This window comes from Rhincodon typus, chromosome 19, assembly GCF_021869965.1.
Source record: "Rhincodon typus isolate 14 chromosome 19, sRhiTyp1.1, whole genome shotgun sequence".
NCBI lineage: Eukaryota > Metazoa > Chordata > Chondrichthyes > Orectolobiformes > Rhincodontidae > Rhincodon > Rhincodon typus.
This window is the reverse complement of record NC_063350.1, coordinates 24,047,173-24,072,303: the sequence shown is the minus strand read 5'-3', so window position 1 is coordinate 24,072,303 and position 25,131 is coordinate 24,047,173. Positions and strand designations below refer to the sequence as shown.

The 25,131-nt window shown below is 38.5% G+C and overlaps 1 protein-coding gene across 2 annotated transcripts in view; it reads left to right on the top strand.

Annotated features, from left to right (window-relative positions):
- Positions 1–25,131, top strand: part of kif3b (kinesin family member 3B) — a 33,294-nt gene that overhangs the window by 549 nt on the left and 7,614 nt on the right. For both annotated transcript variants that reach the window (XM_048608361.1, XM_048608360.1), the window contains exons 2-9: positions 646–713; positions 10,079–11,532; positions 15,521–15,622; positions 17,515–17,637; positions 20,032–20,150; positions 20,886–21,002; positions 23,517–23,622; positions 23,825–24,012. In XM_048608361.1, coding sequence (XP_048464318.1) covers positions 10,132–11,532; positions 15,521–15,622; positions 17,515–17,637; positions 20,032–20,150; positions 20,886–21,002; positions 23,517–23,622; positions 23,825–24,012 — 2,156 coding nt within the window. In that variant the 5' untranslated portion in view covers positions 646–713; positions 10,079–10,131. The remainder of the gene's footprint in view (positions 1–645; positions 714–10,078; positions 11,533–15,520; positions 15,623–17,514; positions 17,638–20,031; positions 20,151–20,885; positions 21,003–23,516; positions 23,623–23,824; positions 24,013–25,131) is intronic.

The following is a 25,131-nucleotide window of genomic DNA, read 5'->3' as shown; positions in this document are numbered from 1 at the left end:
AGGGAGGGGGTCCGTCCCTGGAAACTTGCGGACGCGAGCGGGGAGGGTATCTGCCCCAGGAGTAAAGGAGGAATGTCTAGTCCAGGAGTGATGTGGACCTGTACTGGGAAGATGAAATCAAAAGGTAATGAAGTGTGGTCGGAGAGAGTTCCAGCTGAGGAGCATTTCTGAGAAGGAGAGTATCTGGCTCAGGGATGATTTGTTTGAAAAGTAGGGATGGAGGGTAGGAAGCAGGTGGAGATGAGGGGACTGGAAGGCTTGTCTACAAATATTACTGTTGTTAAGGGATGGAGAGTGAAGTGGCTGGTGCAAGAGTGATGGGAGTGGTGAATGATGGTCTAACAATTACCTCGCTCTGGGTATGGTGTAGAACAACATTTGGGCAGGAGTGATGGGTGAGGGTGTTAGGCACTGGGAGCACCTGTCCTTTGCTGTTGCCCTTTGTCGTTCTATTACTGTTGTAATTTGGTTTACTGTCAGCCAGTTTTACATGTTTTAAAGACTGAATTTTGAATCATTACTCCTGTACACACACTGTTATTTTTGCAGTAATATATTGTAAATACTAAGATTTTTTTTAATGTACTTTGTGATATGTTCATGTTTGTCTAAATGCGCTATGCTGATGTCTGAATTACTTTAAAGGCACCCATGGTTTACTGAATTCTTATTCATGGCTGCGTGACAGTAATTGAAAAAGCAGTTGCACAGAGGTGAGTATAACTCTACCATATATCTGGTTATCGTAGTAACATAAAGTTTAAGGCTTCCCTGGAAACAAGCTCATCTTGGGAGCACGGCTGCAAACGAGTTCAGTCTACAGTCTTCGTTTGTAAAGTGTTTTACTGCAGTGCATGCTGCTTATTCCTATAAAACTTCAATTGTCTTTCATTTGCAACGTAATATCAGTCAAAGTTTTAAGAATCTATGTGGTGATTCCACTAAGCTTAAAAAATATGTCCTGTGACTCTGGCATTGCTGCAAGGATTAAACTACATTGTCTCTGTTGCAGTGTGCAGCCAGATTTATATCTTGTCTTCCAAACATTAATTTATAGGGTGTTCAACAGAGAGACATGATCTTAATGGTTTTGTTGCTTCTGTAGTAATTCAGAGAACCATGTAACACTCGGGGGAACATTATCTGAAATCCTGAATCTCTCCACATGGTGGAATTTGCATTCAAACAAAAGTCTAGAATTAGAAGTCTAACAATGACCATGAAACCATCATTGGTTGTTGTAAAAGCCCACCTGGTTCACTAATGTCCTTTAGGGAAGGAAATCTGCTATCTCTACCTGGTCTGGCCTATATGCAATGGAACCAGTTGTTAGCAATGAGGGAATTCCTTGTCCCACTGTATTTATTTGTTTTATTTTATGAGTAAATATACAGTCCAGATCCTAGGACTTCTGTGGTGCGTGCAGTGTCCCTGTCACTTAACCAGGATGCCTGAGTTCAATTTCCACTTGCTCCAGAGATGTGTAATAACATCTCTGAACAGGTTATTAGAAAATAACTGGAAGTTGTGGTAGGGACATTACCCTGCACCACAGGAGTCCTGGATTTCATATTTACTCATAAAATAAAACTAATATTACACAATGGGACAAGGAATTCCCTCATTGCTTACAACTATTTCCATTGCAATGTGAAGGCACAAATCGACAAAACTTAATTTCACTGAAATTAGTATTATGTATTTCCCAGATTTCCACGAGGGCTACTGATTCTCCTTAGGAATTGAGCTCAAATGATTTCTTGCATTTTGATTCACTTGTTATATTGGCTGTATTTGGTTTGCACTGAAACTGTAGGAGACGGTGAAAGAATTTAATTTGAATTCTCTGATTCCTATTTCTCTCAGGGCCTTTTCTTATCCCTGGGAGTGTAATTAGTATGAAATCAAGATTCTCATGTGTGGTTCATTGTAATTTGTTCATCTCAGCTTTCCCTCTGTTTTTTAAATGACTGCTCTATCAATGGAGGGAGAGAGTAAAATTTGTATGTGGCCAAAAATAGTTTTCTATGATTTGATTTAATTTTCTATAATACTAATGGTTGTGACTGTAGTGGTTACTTTGTTTGTCTTCCTCTACCCAACAAATATGTTTAACCCCATGAACATAGCAACAGTATTTTGGGGATGAAATTTGATTTGTGTTGGAATAACTCTGGAGTTAAAGGCCCCTGATAGAAAAATTTAAGTTTGTATTTTGTGTCCATCCTCACTGTACAGGATATGGACAACATTCCAGAAGCAGCAAGTTATCACGAAATGAAAGGAAGGGAGGAACTCGGCAAAAATTGTCAGCCCACAGCTGCAACAATTTACTTGGTATTATTTCTCTGGCGATTGCAATTTTCACCGAGTTCCTGGATCCCATTGAACTTCGTCGTAGAGTTTTAAAAGTAGCTCGCGAGATTGTTTATGCATTGGTTTTAAAATTCGAAAGCTTCATTGGTTCAGGGATGGCCTAATTTGGTAGGAAGATAGCAAATGTATCTTTTTTTCATTTCAAAAGTGAAGGGAGATGGAACGCAGACCAATTAGCTTAACATCTGTCATAGGGAAATTGTTAGAAGCTATGATTATTAATTAGAGATAGTCAGCATGGTTTTGTGTGAGGAAAGTTTGTTTCTCACAAATTTGATTGAGTTTTTTGAGGAAGTTAGCAAAAAGGTGGTTGAGGGCAGAGCAGTAGGTGCTGTTTACTTGGAAATAAAAACTGAAAGAACTGCGGATGCTGTAAATCAGGAACAAAAACAAAGTTACTGGAGAAGCTCAGCAGATCTGGTAGCATCTGTGAAGGGAAAAACAGAGTTAACGTTTCGGGTCCGGTGACCCTTCCTCAGAACTCAGGGTTCTGAGGAAGGATCACCAGACCCGAAACGTTGACTCTGTTTTTTCCTTCACAGATGCTGCCAGACCTGCTGAGCTTTTCCAGCAACTTTGTTTTTGTTCCTGATTTGCAGCATTCACAGTTCTTTTGGTTTTTGTTCTAAGATTACAAATGGATCTTGATCAAATGGGTCAATGGGCTGAAAAATGGCAGATGGAATTCAACTTGGATAAGTATGAGGTATTGCATTTTGGACCTACACATAGGGGTAGGACTTAAACAGTTAATGGTAGGGCCTTGGGTAGTGTTGTAGAGCAGAAGGACCGAGAGGTTCTGGCACATAATTCTTTGAAGTTTGTGTCACATATTGACAGGGTGGTTAAAAATGCATTTGACACGCTTGCATCCATTGCTCAGTCCTTTGAGTACAAGAGTTGGGATGTCATGTTGAGATTGTACAGGACTTTGGTGAGGCCTCTTCTGGAATACTGTGTCCAGTTCTGGTTGCCCAGTTATGGAAAGGATTTGATTACGCTGGAGAAGTTTCAGAAGAGATTTACCAGGATATTGCTGGGTATGGAAGGTTTGAGTTACAGCGAAAGGATGGACAGGCTTTTTTTTCACTGGAGCATAGGAGGTTGAGAGGTGATCTTATAGAAGTTTATAAAATGATGAGAGGTATAGATAGGGTTAATGGTAGGTGTCTTTTCCTTAGGTTGGGGGATTTCAAGATTAGGGGGCACGTTTTCAAGGTGAGCGGAGAGAGATTTTAAAAAAAAAAGACATGCGGGCAAATTCTTTACACAGAGGGCGGTTCACGTGTGGAACAAACTTGCTGAGGAAGTGGTGGATGTGGGCACAAATTACAACACCAGAAGGCATTTAGATAAGTACATGAATAGGAACGGGAGGGATATGGCCCAGGAGCAGGCAGGTGGGACTAATTTAGTTTGGGATTATGTTCGGCCTGGACTGGTTGGACCGAAGGGTCTGTTTCCATGCCGTATGACTCTGTGACTCCAAGTTATAGAACTTGGATATGTTCAGGGTAATCAAGCAGAGTCAACATGATTTTGTGAAAGGGAAATCATGTTTAACCACTTTACCAATTTGAGTTCTTTGAGGAGGTAATACATGCTGTGGATAAAGAGATACTGGTGGTTGTACTGTACTAAGATTCCCAGAAAGCATTTCATAAGTTGACACGTCAAAAGTTATTAAGGAAAATAAAAGTTCTTGGTGTAGGGTGTAGCACATTGACAGGGATAGAAGATTGGCTGCCAAACAGGACATGGAGTATGTGTAAATGGATCTTTTTCAGGGTGGCAATATGTGGCACACCATGCATTACAAGGATTAGTGCTGGGACTTCAACTGTTTATGATTTGTACACATAACTTAAATTGAGGGATGGATGATGTGGTTGCCAAATTTTGTGACAACACAGATAAGAAAGAAATTAAGTTGAAGATGATTTAAATAAGGAGGGTACAAAAATATATTGATGGTTAAGTGAGTGGGCAAAGATGTGACAAAAAGGAGTATAATGTGGGAAAGTATGCAATTGTCCATTTCGGCAGGAAGAATAAGAATGAAGCATGTTATCTAAACACTAAGAGGTTGTAGATCTAAGATACAGAGGGTTCTGGGTGTCCTTGTGCATGAATCACAAAACGTTAGTCTGCAGGTACACCAAGTAATTAGGAAAGTAATGACGTTATCATTTATCGTGGGGGGGCATTGCATATAAAAGTAGGATTTGGTGTTTGTTATACAGGACACTTACAGACTGCATCTGGAGTACTGTGTACAGTATTGGTCACTTATTTAAGGAAACATGTAATTGTGATGAAGGTGATTCAGGAAAGGTTTACCAGACTAATATCTGGAATGTGGGAGTAGTCTTCTAAGTAAAGTTGGATAGGCTAGGTTTGTATCTGCTGGGGTTTAGAAGACTAAGAGATGACTTAGTTGCAACGTATTAGATCCTGAGGGGTCTTGACAGAATAGATCTGGAGAAGATGTTTCCTGTTATGGGGGATTCTGGAACCTGGAGTCGCTGTTTGTCCGTTTAAAAGTAAAATTTAGTGAAATTTCTGCTGTGAGGATTGAGAGTCTTTGGACTTCCCTTCCTATATAAGTAGTGGAAGCAGAGCCCTTGAATATTTTTAATGCAGAAGTAGATGGATTTTTGTTAAACATGTGGTTGAAAGATTATCAAGGATAGGTTTCAATATAGATTTGATGTTACAATCAGGTCATCATGATTATATTCAACAGTAGAACAGGCTTAAGGGGATGAATGACCACCACCACCTTCTGATTTCTCCCTTTCTTTCCTAAATGGAGTGCCCAGAATTAGATACAGTACTCCTTTTGAAGCTAAACCAATGATTTATTAAGGTTCATTGTAATTTCCTTTGTACTCTGTGTCTTTCTTTATAAAGCACTCTATCTACCATTTTAACCACTTTCTCTGCTATGTGCTACTATTTGTGGGTCCTTATGCTCTCGGATATCCTTTGGGATTGTATCCTTTATTTTACATTGCCTTCTCTCATTTTCCTTCCAAAACATGCTACTTCATAGTTCTCTGCATTAAACCTGATCTGCCATATGGCCTGTCCAGTTCTCCAGCCTGTCTTGCACCCTTTTGAATTCTATGATTATTTCACCACACAGTTCAAAGTACTTGCAAGTTCTGTCATGTCAGAATTTTGAAATTGTGCCACCCTGATCCAAGTCTATGTCATGAATATACTGATCCATGTGGTATACCACCTGTGCACCTTCCTGAATCCAAAAAGCAAGCGCCCACTGCTACTCTCTGTTCCTATCACTCAGTCAACTACATATTCATGCTGCTACTTCCCTTTTAACTCCATAGTTAGTTAGACAAGTTATTTAAACAAGATTTGTCTTCAAGACTTTCCTTAATTAATCTGTGCTTGTGCAAATTACTGTTAGAGTCATAGAGATGTACAGCACAGAAACAGACCCTTCAGTGCAACTCATCCATGCGACCAGATATCCCAAATAAATCTAGTTCCATTTTGCCAGCATTTGGCCCATATCCCTGTGAACCCCACACATTCATATACCGATCCAGATGCCTTTTAAATGTTGTAATTGATCCAGCCTCCACCACTTCCTCTGGCAGCTCGTTCTATACATGCACTAATGGGCAATTGTGGGGGGCAATAAATGCTGGCCTAGTCAGCGGCACCCTCATCCCATGAATGAATAAAGGAAAAAAAAGTCCTCTGCATGAAGAAGTTGCCTCTTATGTCCCTTTTAAATCTTTTCCCCTCTCACCTTAAACCTACGCCCTATAGTTTTGGATTCCCCCATCCTGGGGAAAAAAACCTTGTCTATATACCTTATCCATGCCCCTCATGATTTTATAAACCTCTATAAGGTCACCCCTCAGCCTCTGACACTCCAGAGAAAATAGCCCCAGCCTATTCAGCTTCTCCCTATAGCTCAAACCCTTCAACCCTGGCAACATCCTTGTAAATCTTTTCTGAACCCTTACAATCTCACAACATTCTTCCTATAGCAGGGTGACCACAATTGAATGCACTATTCCAAAAGTGGCCTAACCAATGTCTTGTACAGCCGCAACATGACCGTCCATCTCCTATATTCAGTGCACTGACCAATAAAGGCAAGCATTTCAGACGTCTTCTTCACTGTCCTGTCTACCTGTTACTTTTGTCCTGGACTGACACCTTTTCTGAAGTTGATTTTACTGGCTGGCAGTTGTTGGGAATTTCCTTGCTCCATTTTTAAACAAGGGTATAACTTTTGCAACAAGCACAGAGAATGCTGGAGAAGCTTGGCAAGCATGGCAGGATCTACAGAGAGAAAGTGAGTTCACATTTCTGATGGAGTTGGAACATGTACAGGTTGGAAGGACTGAATTTCAATAGAATTGGGCCAGTGTCTTCTTGGGCCAGCTTACCAGTGCCATTGGGGAGGACTGGGGAATTGCAAAACTTATACTCAAGTAAGGACAAAATTCTGCAGATGCTGGTAATCTGAAACAAATGTAGAGAATGTGAGAGAAACTCAGCAGGTCTGCCAGCATCTGTGCAGAGAGAAACTGAGTTAACGTTTCGAGTCCAGTATGACTCTTCTCTATTTGTTGAAAAAATTGATTGATGCTAAAAATATTAATGGTAGGGATATCTGACCTAGATGCATAAAAGCCTCTGCTTCTACTGCTCATCCGTTTGTGTTGATTGCAGTGCAATTGCTTGATTTGATGCCTGCTGTTTTCTATCTGGCTTTCAATCATCCAACTAACTCTTCCCCTTGATGTCTTCAACTCCACAACCACATCTGACTGCCTAGGATTGAAAGATGTGGCTGAAAGTGGATAGCATCATTGGGTGGGAGAAATCTTCACAGGCTGTTGACCAGAAGATGTAGGCCATTGTTTTGTCTTCACAATGAGGGCATCTTTTGTGGTGTTGTGCAGCACTGCCACTGTACAAACTGATGGATTAACTAAACACCCTGTAGCTCAAAACTGGGTATCAGGTGCTGTGGACCAACAATAGCAAAACTGTGTACCACCAAAATTTGTAATTTTACAGCCCAGCATGCCTACAAGTCTGCAAAACAACGTTCTGTTTGTGGATTTAAGCAATTCTACAAACAACTACGTGCTAAACAGCAAAGCTTTGCAAACCAGTTATGTTCTGTCACAAAAGATTCTAGATTCTTGAGCACAAGGTCTCTCTAATTTTTGTTTGGAATTGGTGCACATTTGTATCAGCTGTCCATGCTCAGTAATTCAAAAGATCACCATAGGGACATTTTGTGCTGCTGTGCAACCACCCTGCTTCAATGGAATATTATTGAAGCAGCTAACACAAGGAGGAGATTCCAAGAACATCCCCATTGTCAATAAGATTCAAGCAAAAGTGCAAAAGACAAGACAAAGTATTTACTAACATCTTGAGCCAGAAATACTGAATGGATGATTCTTGGCATTGTCCAGAAGTACACATCATCACAGATGTCAGTGTAAGCCAGTTCATTTCACTTCAAGGAATAGCTGAGTATACTTTTATAGCAAAGGACCCTGACAGTATCCTAACTAATGCTAAATTATTATGTTCCTAGTCAAAATCTTGAGCCCTCCCACTGATCAATATTATGAGAGCACATTAACTGCATGGACTGCAGTTGTTCAAGAGTAATTGCCAGCAATGTCCATATCTCCAGAATAAATAAAATAAAAAGCCAGGTCTATTTATATATAAGGATTGATCTCCTGGCCCTGATGGAATGCATCCCAGGGTACTAAAAGAGATGGCGGGAGAAACAGCAGTTACACTGGTGGTAATTTTCCAAAATTCGCTGGACTCTGGGGCAGTCCCAGCAGATTGGAAAACAGCAAATGTGACGCCACTGTTTAAAAAGGGAAGTAGACAAAAGATGGGGAATTATAGACCGGTTAGCTTAACCTCTGTAGTGGGGAAGATGCTTGAGTCTATTATCAAGGAAGAAATAGCAAGGCATCTTGATAGAAATTGTCCCGTTGGGCAGACGCAGCATGGGTTCATGAAGGGCAGGTCATGCTTGACAAATCTTTTGGAATTCTATGAAGACGTTACGAGCGAGGTGGACAATGGGGACCCAGTGGATGTGGTGTACCTAGATTTCCAAAAGGCCTTCGACAAGGTGCCACACAAGAGGCTACTGCGTAAGATAAGGATGCATGGCGTTAAGGGTAAAGTATTAGCATGGATAGAGGATTGGTTGACTGACAGGAAGCAAAAAGTGGGGATAAATGAGTGCTATTCAGCCAGTGACTAGTGGTGTGCCTCACGGATCGGTGTTGGGACCGCAATTATTTACAATTTATATAGATGATTTGGAGTTGGGGACCACGTGTAGGGTGTCAAAGTTTGCAGATGACACTAAGATGAGTGGCAGAGCAAAGTGTGCAGAGGATTGTGAAACTTTGCAGAGGAACATAGATACATTGAGTGAGTGGGCAAAGGTCTGGCAGATGGAAAACAATGTAAATAAATGTGAAGTCATACATTTTGGTAGGAGTAATAGTAAAAAGGATTATTACTTAAATGGTAAAAAGTTGCAGCATGCTGCTATGCAGAGGGACCTGGGTGTCCTTGTGCATGAATCACAGAAGGTAGGTCTGCAGGTACAACAAGTAATTAGGAAGGCAAATGGAATTTTGTCCTTCATTGCTAAAGGGATTAAAAGTAAAAGCAGAGAGGTTATGTTGCAGCTGTACAAGGTACTGGTGAGGCCACACCTGGAGTACTGTGTGCAGTTTTGGTCTCCTTACTTGAGAAAGGATGTATTGGCACTGGAGGGGGTACAAAGGAGGTTCGCTAGGTTGATTCCAGAATTGAGGGGGTTGGCTTATGAGGAGAGATTGAGTAGATTGGGATTATATTCATTGGAATTCAGAAGATTGAGGGGGGATCTTATAGAAACCTATAAAATTATGAAGGGAATAGATAAGATAGAAGTAGAGAGGATGTTTCCACTGGCAGGTGAAGCTAGGACAAGAGGGCATAGCCTCAAGATTAGAGGGAGCAGATTTAGGACTGAATTGAGAAGGAATTGCTTCACCCAGAGGGTTGTTAATCTATGGAATTCCTTGCCCAGTGAAGTAGTTGACGCTACTTCAGTTAACGTTTTTTTTAAAAAAGGTAGATTTTTTTTGAACAATAAAGGAATTAAGGGATACGGTGAGAACGCGGGTAAGTGGATCTGAGTCCACGAAAATATCAGCCATGATCTTATTGAATGGCGGAGCAGGCTCGAAGGGCCAGACGGCCTACTCCTGCTCCTAGTTCTTATGTTCTCAGTCTCAAACTTAATGTGTGATGGAATGGAAAAAAAGTAACAAAATAACCTGGCAGATTTAATCTTTTAACTTAAATTTGGCAAAACAATGCTGAAAACATTGTAAGTTATAAATTGTTTTAATTGTATATTTTTGAGAAGGGAGATTTTTACAATATTCAGTACAAATATTAGTTTGCAGTAGGATCAAGTTCAGAAAATGTGTTGCTGTTAAGCGCTGTGCAAGTTATTGGCTTTTTCATTTAAACTTCTGTTGACCAACTCTAATGAAGGTTTTGAAGATTATTCGTGTTTTTTTTTCAAGATATAACAATGTTTTACCTTACTATTGGTGGATTAGTTGAATTCAGTAGGAGATTAATGAGTATTGAATCTTTTTTACAGGTTGTTCACTGTCAAGAATATTTCTTAGCATTTGAACTTGATCACAGCATACAATGTCCAAGTTAAAAAGTTCTGAATCAGTTAAGGTGGTTGTGCGATGTCGGCCAATGAACGAGAAGGAAATTGCAGGTGGCTTTGGAAGAATTGTTGATATAGATGCAAAACTGGGTCAGATTCTGGTGAAAAACCCCAAAGGAGGCCCAGGTGAACTACCCAAGACTTTCACATTTGATGCTGTTTATGACTGCAATTCTAAACAAGTAGAATTATATGATGAGACCTTTCGGCCTCTTGTGGAATCGGTTCTGTTGGGTTTTAATGGGACTATTTTTGCTTATGGACAAACTGGAACAGGGAAAACCTACACCATGGAGGGCCTCCGCACAGATCCTGAAAGGAGAGGTGTCATCCCAAATTCCTTTGAGCATATATTCACGCACATTTCTCGATCACAAAATCAGCAATATTTAGTAAGGGCATCATACCTAGAGATTTACCAAGAGGAAATAAAAGATTTACTAGCGAAAGATCAAACTAAAAGGTTGGAGCTAAAAGAGAGGCCAGACACTGGTGTATATGTCAAAGACTTGTCTTCTTTTGTGACAAAAAATGTGAAAGAAATTGAACATGTTATGAATGTTGGCAATCAGAATCGATCCGTTGGTGCCACAAACATGAATGAACATAGCTCTCGTTCTCATGCCATCTTTGTTATAACAGTTGAATGCTGTGAAATTGGACTTGATGGAGAGAATCATATTCGTGTTGGAAAGTTGAATTTAGTAGACCTGGCAGGCAGTGAACGACAAGCAAAAACTGGAGCTCAAGGCGAACGGTTAAAAGAAGCAACAAAAATTAATCTTTCTCTCTCAGCATTGGGCAATGTAATATCTGCACTTGTGGACGGTAAAAGCACTCACATTCCCTATAGAGATTCAAAGCTAACTCGATTGCTTCAAGACTCATTGGGAGGGAATGCCAAGACTGTTATGGTGGCAAATATCGGTCCTGCTTCCTACAACTGTGAAGAGACACTTACAACACTACGATATGCAAATCGTGCCAAGAATATCAAGAATAAACCTCGCGTAAATGAAGATCCTAAAGATGCACTTTTGAGAGAGTTTCAGGAAGAGATAGCTCGCTTGAAAGCTCAACTGGCGAAACGGGGTGTTGGCAAGCGAAAGAAGAAGAATCGAAGGAGGCAAGGGGGAGAAGGAGAAGATGAACTTGAAGATGATGATGGAGATGGAGAAGAGGATGAAGGAATTAAAAATGAGCCTGAATACTGGCGGGAACAACAAGAAAAACTGGAGAGAGAAAAGAAAGCCATCATGGATGACCACAGCTTAGTGGCCGAAGAAAAACAGAAGCTGTTGCGAGAAAAGGAGAAGAAGATGGGAGATGTGCAGAGAGAGAGAGAAGCCTCTGAGACTCTTGCCACTAAAATAAAGGTATAGTATAAAGTATTGCAATAATTTTTGATTAAATTGACTGTCATTGCTAATACTTTGAAGTTGGTTTAAATAGTTTTAAAACATTTCATTTGAGACAGAACTTGCAATGTATTGTGTGAAATATGATGTTTCGCTCACGATCATCTTTAACATTCAATGCAGTCTCTCAAACTGCTTTGAAAGGAAGTTGCTAAAACACTTGCCTCTCCCAAGTCAACAGGGAATCAGGAAATGGAGTCACTGTATTGGTTTGAAATGTATTTCCATTTCCTGCGTAAATAGAGTATAAGTCAAATAAGAAAGATTTTGATTAGGTTTGCTCAGTTATTAAGTCTACCGTAAAGGACTGAAAGATAAGTAGGACTTTTTATTGAAAATATCTATCTTAGTTGCGAGTTGATAGAGTTATTTGATCAGGATTTTTAAAGTTGCATAACTAAAGCTTTCAGTAATGAAAGTCATGAGTGAATTAAAGAAGTGTTTATTTAATTGTCAGTATCTTCAGATTCTAACACACTGAGTGTTCATTTATAACACCAGTATGGATTTGGTTTTGATTAAAATGCTTTAAAAAAGGCTGAGTTGGTGTGATAATGACTGAAATCAAAATAATGGCATATGGGAAATATTTGTACTTTTTAGATCAGATTTTGCATCTGCCTTTGTGACCTAATTGACACACACTATCCTCTTAACTGTGTTATTTTAATAAATGTGTGTTTCAGTTTTCAATTAATCTTGCAGTGGTATCGCGTGAAAATTTTCTGTGTGGGCATGCACACAGGAGTGAAAGCTAAGTGTAGGCTTCAGTTGAAGTGGAGTTAGAGAACAAGGGGTTTTGAAAGACTTAGGTTCTTACTGATTTTTTTGCAAATTTCTCTGTTCAGAATTGTAATGGAAACTCCACAGATAAACTTGTCATTTTTGTAATAATGTATTGGTGCTGCAACACTGCCAAGAAATTGTGATTGTGAAGTGTGACTTTTGTAGAGGTAGTTCAGTTTATAGACGTGAACAGGAATTTGATGATGGAAAATGTTGACAAAAAGTGCATTTTCCATGGCATGCACATGGTTACTCAGAAAGATGGTTGTTATTTTACTTGCATCTGCAGTCTTTGATTTAGCTTTTCTTTCTGTTTGTTTTCTCTTTCACTCTCTCATGTCATGACTATCTGTCTGTTACTGAAAGGTGCAAAAGAAGAAACAGCCTCCTCTTCAGGGGCAGGACATGTTAAAGAGTAGAAAATCTGTTTCTCCTGGGGAATGGTTTTAGTATAAAAAGTTTTCCTGTGCGAGTTCATGAAGGTCAGTATCTGCCTCAGGTTGAGTGAGGATTGTTTCTAACAGTCTGTCTCAATATGGCGCTTGTTGGTTGTTAGTGATCTGGCGTATGATAGATTATTAGCTCTTGAAAACTCCTGAGTGTGGGAACATGGAGATGATCATAGGGAAAGAAGGACTCGAAGTGTTAGAAATCTTCAAGATGTGTGGTGTCCATTCTTCTGTTGTCATAGTGTCTGCATGGTCTCGCCAGTATACCATGCTTCGGGCATCCTTGCCTGCAACATCTGATGTAGACAAGACCGTGCAGATGCTACGACAACAGATGAATGGACACCGTGCAACAATCACCATACAGGAATGTTCCCTCCCGCTTGGAACACTTCAGCACTCAAAGACATTCAGTCTCCAACCTTCGGAGAAGCATCTTTCAAAGCGGCCTTCAAGATACACAACAATGCAGAATCACATAGCAGAAATTGAGAGCCAAGTTCCGTACCCGTGGGATCACATAGCAGAAATTAATAGCCAAGTTCCGTACCCATGAAGACGGCCTCAAATGTGATCTTGGGTTCACGTCGCACTACATGTGACCCTACCATACTGTTCTGTATTTGAAAAATTTTCCTTACTGTCCTGTTTTGACACCATCACCTTGGTAACTTGTTATGATCTCTCTACCTTAATTAGTTTGTACAGTTTTCAATTGCTTGTTACTTTGGCTATATGCTCGGCATGCGACTCTTATACCTATCATGTTATTCTAGCCATTTGGTTTGTCTCTAGCACAATTTTATTTTTATTTTTGTAATTATCTCTCTGCCTCAATTAATCAGATCATAGGTCATCCCTTCACTTGCTATTCAGCTAGTGACACTTTACTCACACCATCCAGGACAAAGTGGCCCATCTGATTAGCACTACATCCACAAGCATCCACTGCCTCCATTGACACTCCATAGCAGCAGTGTGTACTATCTACAAGATGCACTGCAGAAATTCATCAAAGATCCTCAAAGAGCACCTTCAAAACACACGACCACTTCCATCTAGAAGCACAAAGGCAGCAGATATATGGAAACACCACTGCCTTCAAGATCCCCTCCAAGCCACTCACCATTCTGACTTGTAAGTATATCACCATTCCTTCACTGTCGCTGGGTGAGAATCCTGGAATTCTCTCCCTAATGACATGAGTCAACCACAGGAGGTGCACTACCACAGCTCAAGAACGTAGCTCACTACCACCCTCTCAAAGGCAACTAGGGATGGACGATAAATGCTGGCCCAGCCAGTGACGACCACATCCCACAAATGAATAAAAATAAAACACCGGTGGAGAAGACTTGAATGGCAAACCCCAGCTTCTTTCGTGTGTATCTATTTGTCTCCAGCATTTTCTGATTTTATTTGGATGCAATGTATTTGAAGCAATGGAAAATTCAGATGTATGGAGAGTGAACAGCAAAATAAGATTAGTTTTAAATGGATTTAGTACCTAGTCTGCACAAGACTCAATGGGAGCTTATCAAATTTCATTTCTGCAGTGCTCATTTTTTGCCTCTGAGTGGTGCTGTGCAAAAACGCAAAATGCAGCGGACAGTAGTCTGTGTGCACAATGAAGTGACAGAATTGGACAATTGGATTGTGGAGATTTATTACAAGACCATTTGTTGCAGGGGTTATTAAAATAAAGTGGTTAGGAAGGTATTTTGTCAATTGGGGTCACGATAGTATAAAATACAGTATAAAAGATAGTATAGTGGGGTCAGATAGTATAAAATCTGCATTAAAAAAGGGTTTGGCACCCAAAAGTCCTTGCATTTATCTTTTGCTTTTTGAATCAAATCACGCTGGTCATGTCAGGCATCAATTCAACCACTTTCAACCCTGATTCTATAGATGGGGAGAATAAAAAATAAAACATTTTAATCACAGGTGTTGCACACAGGCATTTTACAAGAATTGACTCAGTGGTTAACGCTGCTGCCTCATAGCACCCGGGTTCGATTCCAGCCTCAGGCGACTGTCTGTCTGTGTGGAGTTTGCACATTCTCCCTGTGTCTGCGTGGGTTTCGTCTGGGTGCTCCAGTTTCCTCCCACAGTCCAAAGATGTACAGGTTAGGTGGATAGGCAATGCTAAATTGTCCATCATGTCTAGGGTGGGATTGCAGGGTTAAGGTAGGGGGTGGATCTGGGTGGGATGCTCTTCGGAGGGTCGGTGTGGACTCAATGGATAGAATGACCTGTTTCCACACCGTAGGGATTCTATGATTGTATGCGTGCATGAGAACTTGAAATATTTACAATCGGAGAAACGTTTCTTTAATTCACAAATGGCTTCATTGCTGAGAGCTTGACTTTTGCAACATTACTAATCCTGATCAAGTAACCGTTTTCTTTAGTTTTTACTTATATGAAATTTCTGTAACCTAGTTTTTATTGCACAAAAACTGTAATTCAAATTAAGCCTCATCTCCTTTACTCAGAATAAAATGCAAGAAAATATAAGCATTATTTGCCTTCATATTTACCGTTGGTCATATAATAGATGCTAAAATGCTTATTAGAATTTAATAGAAAGTTATCATCTAATTAAACTGTCACAGACTTCATTTCAAACAAAGACTGGTTAATATTTGCACATTGTATTTACACAAGGCTGGATAGTAAATAATTAATTTTTATGTTTTATTCAAAAGGCTATGGAAAGCAAACTTCTTGTAGGAGGCAAGAATATTGTAGATCACACTAACGAACAACAGAAGATGTTGGAACAGAGACGTCAAGAAATTGCTGAGCAGGTAACTGAGGGCAGACAATAAAGATTCAAAAGGAAAATACTACAGATGCTGGAAATCTGAAATAAATAAAGGTGATTCTTGAAATATGATGCAAGTGAGGCAGTACTAGGACAATTGAAAAGTCATCCACCTGAAAAGTTAAATCGCTTTCTCTGTCCTCAGATTCTGCCTGACCTTTTGAGTATTTCCAGCATCATCATCTATTTTCATTTCAGCAAAGATCCAAAGTAATGACTAGTTGCAAATTAGAAGTGGCACTGCTGTACGGAGTTTATAATTATTTTGTAATTAGGAACAAGAATAATTTTTATTTGACATACCCAGTTGAGATTCTTCTTAACTGCCTTATTATAGGAATAATTTATGATTTCTTGCTCAGTTTACCCATAATTAAAATCTGTGCTGATGGCAGAATTTGGTGTTTGTTGGATCATTCACCAGTCTAGATCTGATAGAAAGCACACATACTTTGGATCAAATGAATGATCAACAGGGTATGTTGGTTAAGATGTCACAGCTCCTTAAAGTGTTTTGTCTAAATTTCTGTCTTTCAAAATAAGTTTACTTCTTTAAAAAATATTTTTTTAAAAAGCTGAAGTGAGCAAGATGGCAGGGGAAGCAGTGCGAAAGAAGGAGATGGTGAACAAGCTGCCGGAAAGATGTGACTTCCCAAATGTATCATTCCTCTTTAGGAAAAAACAGCATTAATTGAAGAGGCACTAAGCAAAATTCTTTTGCCCCTAAAATGGACTTCCCTTATAAAATAATCCAGTTTGATGATGGATTTTGACAGGGACACTGACTCCATGTGCCCAAGAACAGCTTAGTGAATACTGGTTGATCAAGCTCAAGGAAACAAAAAGATAAATTTCCCCCACTTTTGCTGTAGAGCATGCCAGTTTTTTTGTAGTTCCATTCAAGTGATTCATTGATTGCAAGACTTCCACTAAACATAGGTTCGCCTCCATTATGATCATTGCTCCCTTGGAGGAAGAGGTGCTCACAACCTCATGCTTGTCCAGTGATCTACAGTTGTGACCTGCAGTTTGGGTACCCCTGGTCTACCATATCTGTTTTTAACAGACGACCAGAATAAAATTTAAATGTTTTACATATGAAGTAATTATGCATGTTGTAAAGCTAGCACCAATTCTCAGCCAAGTTTGAAATACCATAATAAATGGATTTTTCTACTTACTGTACATCTTGTTTGTGTCGAGTCTGAGTATTTACTGCAGGAAGCACAAACAATTACTTTCTCTGATGACAAGAATGGTAGTTTTTCACGACTTAAACTGATGATGAAAACAGTTCAATCTTTTATCATCCTGCAGATCCCCCATTAACTTAAGCAAATTGATTGATTATGATGCCACAGCAGTTAGTCTGAAATCTGTTAATACTTCCTGTCAGGATTGACACTGTCTGGAATGATCAATCACTCCCTTTCCCTTCCCCATCAGGTTTCTGACTCTGGCATTCTACACTGCTTCAGCATCAACACCCAACCTTAATTAGCTGCCACTAAATACTGACTGATGTAATAGGAGAATGAAGGGGTTGATTATAATTAAAGGCAGAATACATGTGTAACAGAAATAATAGCGGGTGTTTGGGCCAAAGTTTGTTTTTTTTAAAAATAGATTTTAACCACAATGTCAATCCAGAAATGAAGTTTTGTCCAAAAGTATCGTAGTAAGTGACCACCTGTCCTAATATTTCTTGATTTCAGATTTCATTTAATAATGTGCTTGGCATGTTTAACTGCTTCTAATTGCTTTATAGGTGTGAGTGTTTTTTTTAAATTCATGTACAAGGTGAAGAGTGAAAACATACAGAAAAGTTCTGAAATAATTTCCTCGTATTTCTTCCTTTCTGACTTCTGTGTTAAGAAACGCCGGGAACGTGAGATGCAGCAGCAAATGGAGACTCAGGATGAAGAGACGCTGGAGCTGAAGGAGACATACAGTTCTCTCCAGCAAGAAGTGGATGTCAAAACCAAGAAGCTGAACAAGGTAACATGGGTATCAATGTTCTATCGTTATTTACTTTTTTCGAAAATTGTGTACAAAGCAATAGTAAAGCAAATCTAAAACCATGAAACACCAATCTTTAAGAAACTGGACTTAATTGTGGAATCAGAATTGTACACATAAACAGCAAATTAACATGTTTTTTCCTGTATTTATTAAAGTAGTAAGCAGTTCTCAGTCAGATTCTGATTGATTAATACAGGCTAAAAGGAAATTAAGAATTGAGTTTATCGTATCAAAGTCAATTTATTCGTTCAAAATGTGAGAGACATTAGAATTCAGATTCCTTGACCCCAAAAAGAATTAGACTGTGGTGTTAGTTTTGTCATTTCAGCATATACCCTTGATAAACAAGAGGGTGCATGGTCAGTCTCACTGACCACATCTTTTCATCTTAAACGTCCTTTCCTGCCCAAGTGGGTGGAAGTGTGTCCCTTTGTCTGTATAGAAAGAGGATCGCCACATTACTTTGCTGCATCTTTAGCAGCCTAACTGTTTGCTGGGCCTGTTGGAAGAACTTTGACTACAGCTATAAACTCATACGGTTTGAGTAAGAATCTGAGGTTGTGAACGAAAAAAAATCTCTTTTTAACTAAATATCTTTATGAACATGGCATCATCTATGTTCCTACCCAACCAATTTTAGCGAGCATCAGATTCCTTTCCCAAAGTACAGTTGTGAATATCTTTATGATTTGCAATTCTGTTCTTCAGTCAATAATCGTGTTCCCTTGTTAAAGTTTGAATTGACTCTGAATGTTATATTTCCAGCAGCCTGCTTTCCCCCCCAGTATTCTTTGGGCAGGGAATATGTTTTATATTAGTGTTTTCTATGCCTGTACTCATCTTCCAAATTGAATAGCTCACTTATCTCAAGCCTTTATATAGTACTTTGAATACTTGCAACATCTATCACTAGAACCAGAACATGTGAGCACAGAATAAAACTTGGACAGGAAAGGATCTACATTTCTGTCCAGTCTGTAGCACACAAATGTGGTGACTTGCCCATCACTACGCATACATCAAGGGAATCAAAATAGTATGCTGTGCTTTACAGTGTATGGTCCTGCAAATACATCTAACTCACTTTGTCTAAGTTTTTGCTTTCACAACATACTTCAATCATGCTGCCCATCTTAGAAGCATCTCGATCACTCATATCTGAACTGATTCTTATGTATGAGTGTAAAACATTGAGTGAGGGTGGCAAAATGTGTATGTACTTCAGAATTAGTGTCCAATTAATCTGTGCAATGTTAATTTGGTTTATATTGCAATATAGCTCAGTAATGTGTTTGTTGACAACTACTTCATACTGATTATGTGTTGTCACGTTTGAGATGGCTGATCACTTATAAATGATTTTCCATTTTTTAAATCTGCCTTTGGATTTGAATTAGAATTATTCAATGTGATGTGTATTTGCTATTGTGTTTCTTTCCAAATGAAAAATTCATTGAAATCCATCTGCCAAACCATGATCGATCTATATATTTGGTTTAGGCAGTATTTGATCACACCAACAACTATGGACAATCGCGCATGCACTGGGAAGCTCAGTATTGAACTGGGCTTCGGTTTTGAGGAGAGGGTGCACAGGATGGGAGCGAAGCCCCCAGTGTCAGAAGGGAAGAGGAGGAGTGCCAAGGAGCCAGAATGGGGGTGGGGAACGCAAGGAGTTGGTTCAAGCCTCTATTAGCATAATCACCTTTCTACTTATTAACTCAGCATGCAAAATTGGAAAACAGTTTTAAACTAAATGTAAAAACAAAACAACCCTTACTCTGTTTAAAGTACAGATCTCTATACACAAAAGTTAGATATTTTATAACATTTATAAATGCTTTTACTTGATAAATCAGTAAGCAAATTTTGCTATTAAAACTATTGGTTATGGTGAGGATTTTCATATGATAAAACTTCATGTCATATTTTTAAATCAAATTCAATACCATCATGTTAATCAACTGTGTAATATTTGTATTTTTGTCATAAAACAGCTGAGCATACTAAGCAATAACCAGCTTTATTATAATGCACACAGATTTTCATTTGCTAAATGTTCTCTGGGATTATGAAGCATCTTGCTATGATGATTCGTGCTAAAAGGTGTAGAACCTTAAAATTAGTTGTCATCTCTTCCTGTGTGTCTGAAGACTATGATAGAACAGATATTTTAATCACAAAATTTCATTTGACAGCTGCTGCTCTCGATAGGATAAACAGTAACATGGTGTAATCATATTTTGTGGTCAGAACTACTTATTAGCTATTTTCAAAAGGTAATGCTTCTCTCCAGTCGCTACTTAACAAGAAGAGTGATTAACATTTTATTCATTCATATTGTGTAATTTGAACAATTTCTTTTGTTAGTTATTTGCTAAGCTCCAAGCAGTAAAAGCTGAGATTCATGATCTGCAAGAGGAACACATCAAAGAACGACAAGAGCTGGAACAAACACAGAATGAACTAACCAGGGATCTCAAACTAAAGTATGTACTGGTATCAGAGAAAAACAGTTGCTTAAAATAAATGATAGTCGAAGAAGTGAATTTAAAATTCTTCCAGTAAGTCATCAGTTGCTTAACATGGGTTTGTTTGCTTGTGCTTGCTATTTGCTGGTTTAATTTTTCTCAATAAGTGAATTGTTCCACTGGTGTGGAGTACTAAACAAGACTATGTCTTTTGATTGCTTCTGCATTTATTGTATTAACATTTTAAGTTAAAAGGACTGTTCAAGAAATCTTGATGTTTTCTTTGGAAAATAGTACACTTAGTCGAAATATTTCAAGTGATGATGAAATTTGACATTGATCCAAACAAATTATTCTTTACAGCATACAGATCAAAAACCAGGTAACGTCTTAAGTGGAAGAAAACTGTTCAGAACTTATTTATACAAAGAAGATTGGGTTTTTGTGGAGTAGATTATCTGCCAAATAATGGAGAATGAAAGTAAAAGAAGAGCAAATCACAAAAAAGATTTTATGTTCTTATTCAGTGATTTCTCTTGACCACCAGTAGCCTTCTCCCACCCAACAAAAGTCATATTTATTGTCATTGATAGCTTTGTAATAAAATCTGAATGAGAATGATTTGGCTAACACAGTTAGATATAAATTCCTAATATTGTTCATGCAAACTGAAAGTGAGCAGCCATTTAATTTATGTTGTCATGAAGTTTATCTTTCACATATATTGAACAACATATTTCTGATTGTTTTAAGGCACCTTGTAATTGAGAACTTCATTCCTTTGGAAGAAAAGAATAAAATAATGAACAGAGCTTATTTTGATGATGAAGAGGACCAGTGGAAGACCCAACCCATTACACGCATTGAAGGGTGTGTATACTTAGATTTTCATAGAAGTTATGGTATCAAACAAGCTAAATGTTTATGCTGCTATGAATCTTCTCCCATCTTCTCCATTTAACTATATTATATTCCTTCCTCTATCAAGTAATTATCGTACCCTAAATACACCTGTGTCAAGTACATGAGTAATTGAGCAAATCTTAAATGACTCCCTTTCTTTTGATCTATCTTTCTTATGTAACATTGTCCCTTCCAGTTTCATTAGTGAATACTGAGGCAAAGAAATTAATCATAACTCCTGAAATGCACTGTCATTACCTGTGCGATTAAATTGTGCATTGCTTATTGATGGTATGCTGATGCCATTTTCATTTTCAAACTTCCATCTGTATACCACTGTCCTGTGTCAGTTTCAAAGAAACATAGCGAACTCTGATGATACTTAAGTCAATGCACTTCTTGCCTGCTGTACCCTTTCCACGTACTGTCCTCACCTAATACTCAACCCCACATACGCAGGACATTGACTTAAGTCATGAAAAAACTGTCTTTATCTTTGATGCCTTGGTACAGATGTGAGACTTGCAATTTTACATGATGCCAACTCTCATCTGTTACACCATTTTGTGTTTATTAAAAGTACCTTTATGATTACTTAAATATCAAGTGCTTTTATTTTGTCAAAAATCCACTAAATCCTTTACAACATGAAGTAATATGATCTTTGCACTCTTTTTAGGCTGCTTTTAATCTGCTTTGTGCCTGGGATACACTTATTTTCCAGATGCACAAGAGATGAAAAATGAGCAGTGATCTTTGATGCCCAGATTTCTGATTCCTTGAAAGTATGCATGAGTTTTTGAAGGTTTCCAAAGGAAGAGTGGTGAAAGCAAATAAATAGTATGCGTAATGAGCCAGCTTGTTACAACAGGGGGAGATGATGGCCTAGTGGCGTTAACGCTGGTCTGTTAATCCAGAGACCCAGGTAAAGATCTGGGGCCCGGGTTTGAATCCTGCCACACCACATGGTGGACTTTGAATTCAATTAAAATAAAAATCTGGAATTAAGAGTCTAATGAAGATCATGATTATAGATTGTCAGAAAAAACAATTCACTAGTGTCCTTTAGCGAAGCAAACTGCCAACCTTACCTGCTTTGACCTACATGTGATCTCAAAACTCCAATGTGGTTGCCTCTGAACTGATAATTAGTGATGGGCACTAAATGCTGGCCTATCCGGCGAAGCCCTCATCCTGTAACTGAATTTTTAAAAAGCGGAAACAGCTTCAATGTATTCAGTCCAGCCTGCTCATGATTTTGAAAACCTCAATCAGAGCTCCTCTCGGTCGCCTTCTCCCTATGAAGAACAGTCCCAACTTCTTCAATCTGTCCACATAGCTGAAGTTTTTCATACCTGGAACCAATCTAGTAAATCACTTTTGTACTGTTTCCAATGCATTCACATCTTACAATGTAACTCCCACTAATGTACACATTAGTCCAGCTGGAGTTCAACAAAATAGTTTTCAAATCACATTCTTGAAGATGTTATTGCACACTCTGAAGTAGGTAGGACTTGACTGGGTCTCCTAATTCCGAGTTATGGACACTACCACTGCACCATTTTCTTATTTTCTTGACAAACTGCTTGGAAGTGTAACAACATCAAATGGGCGTTTATACTTCTACTTAGAGCTATCTAACATGTTCCAAAATTGTGTGGGGTAGTGCTAATGATAGGCAATGACTGCTGTTTAGATGTAAGATACAAATTCTGAAGCATAAAAAATGACAGATTCATGCAGCATTGTTAGAATCAAAGATTTGTGGGATCTATACTTTAAATGTTTTTACAACAAATCATATTCTGGAACTACAAACTTTTTTTTTAATAGTTGTCACCCTATTGGTCAGACTATTGCTTCAGCTTTTTCAACTGTAATTCCTATTTCCATATCTCTCGTTCAGTCCTCTGAATGTGCCTTTCACAGGTGAATAAAATTAATCACACAAAATATGTTTTCAAACCAGTTTTATCTGCCATTTTCTTTTTGGTAAAATTTCGGAGATGCAAAGCATATTAAACAAAACTAATTGCATATTTAGTATTTCATAGTAATACTAGATTGCACTTCACGCAAGTTGTTTCAGAAAGGAAAACAAACATGAATTCCACGCCAGTTGTAGCTCTCGTGGCTGCTAATATTATACTCTGTAAACCATGACTAGTGCTTTTTACATATTGCTTTAGAATTTCAAATTCGAAAATGATAAGGAGTTAAAAACCTATTTATCCATATGGTCTAAATAAATACTACTTTTTGAGGAACAGTCTACTTAATCAAAATGGGAATGGACTTGGACACTGTAAATGATAGTCTTGTTGGCATAAACCCTTTTATTGTTAGAAAACAATAAGTCTGGATTAACCAAGGAATGCCACAAAAAGCACACCTGTTTTAATAAATAAAGATTACATGGAAATGATAAAGTATATAAAACCTATATTAAGTTTTGAATATTTTTCATTTTACACCTAGCAATCAGCAGATGATGAAGCGACCTGTATCAGCAATTGGATACAAGAGACCACTTAGTAGCTATGCAAAAATGGCTTTGATATCAAGATCAGACCCCCGATACAGAGTGAGTAAATGAGATTGTATATAAATTATAGATCCCTTTTATGGACTATGCTGTTAAAATATTGGTTATTCACAACAAAGAAGTATTTTGAATTTACAAAGTAGATTTATTCTGACCACTGCCATTTACAAGTGATGTTTATTCTGTTGCAATAATCTTGGGTTGTATGACTGGCATATTAGTTCCAGTTTTTTATTTGCAGGCTGAAAACATCTTGCTATTAGAATTAGACATGCCCAGTCGAACAACTCGGGACTATGAAGGGCCAGCCATTGCACCAAAGGTACAGGCTGCACTAGAAGCTGCTTTGCAGGATGAAGATGAGCTACAAGTAGATGCTTCTACATTTGATCCTCTGAGAAGTGGTAGTGCAAGAAAATCAAAGTCCAGGTGACTACAAAATAAGTCCTCAGTTATAGAACTGAGATAATAGATAAATACTTATCTTTTTCATTTATTATAAAATGTCTCAACTGAATTAGATTATATGGGTCCAAGTTTGAACAAGGTATTGAACTTTTGGTTTCGATGTCTTAAATAAGAAGTAAATGCATAATTAACATAAGTAGATTTCATTCCATAGCTATTCTTTTGAAAAGTTCTTTGACAAAATTGTATTCAAAGTTACAATCTATTTCCGTGCGTATGTTTTTCAAAAACTTGAACCATACTTAAATATTTTATAAAGATTGCAGTTTGCCATTTGTACTTTGCCATTTTTTTTCTTTTGCTGTTTCTTATATCCATGTTTATAGTAGAAACTGTTTCAAAAAACTTAGATTTCAGTCTCGCTTTTTGCACTGATGTGCTAGACTAAACCATCTTTAAGAATGGGGGTGCTTCTGGAGCCACGCCTTCTGTTCTTTTAAAATTGCCTATCATGTTTCGGGACTGGATGTGGAAGGACTACTCTGAGCTTCAATCTGATCTCTGCATATGTAATTGCTTTGCTCTGTCTCTTGCACACTTGTTCCACAGTTTTATACATGTAGACTTTCATTGTAGCTGCTTCGTGTTAATACTTGGTTTAATGTGTGTGTGGTGCTTCTTTTGCATTCTTTCCTACTCTTCTCATTGATCCAGCATTGGTTCTTTGACTTGGTATGATGGTAGACTGAGAAACATGCTGCACCATAAAGTTTATAGATTGTGGTTTAATGCAATCAAATTGTGCATTGTGCCTCATGGATGTCCAGTTTTGAGCGGCTTGATCTGTTCTACATTGTATCCCTTTTAGCAGAACACATGATTCAGGCTGTTTTCATTGTGAAGATGAGGCTTTGTTTTCAGAAGGACTGTGGGCAGTGATGCGTGCAGCACACGGTACGCACGCACAGATCCCAGAGGATGGCGCAGGCAGTAAGAGAATGAAAGGGAAGGCTGACTCTTCCCTGCTACCAGTGCTGTGTCATGCAGAGATGCATCCGCTATTGATAGATCTGAGGCCAAGATGAATTTTTTTTTCAACTCATCATTTGTGGGTTTTGAGCATTGCTGGCTAGGCCAGCA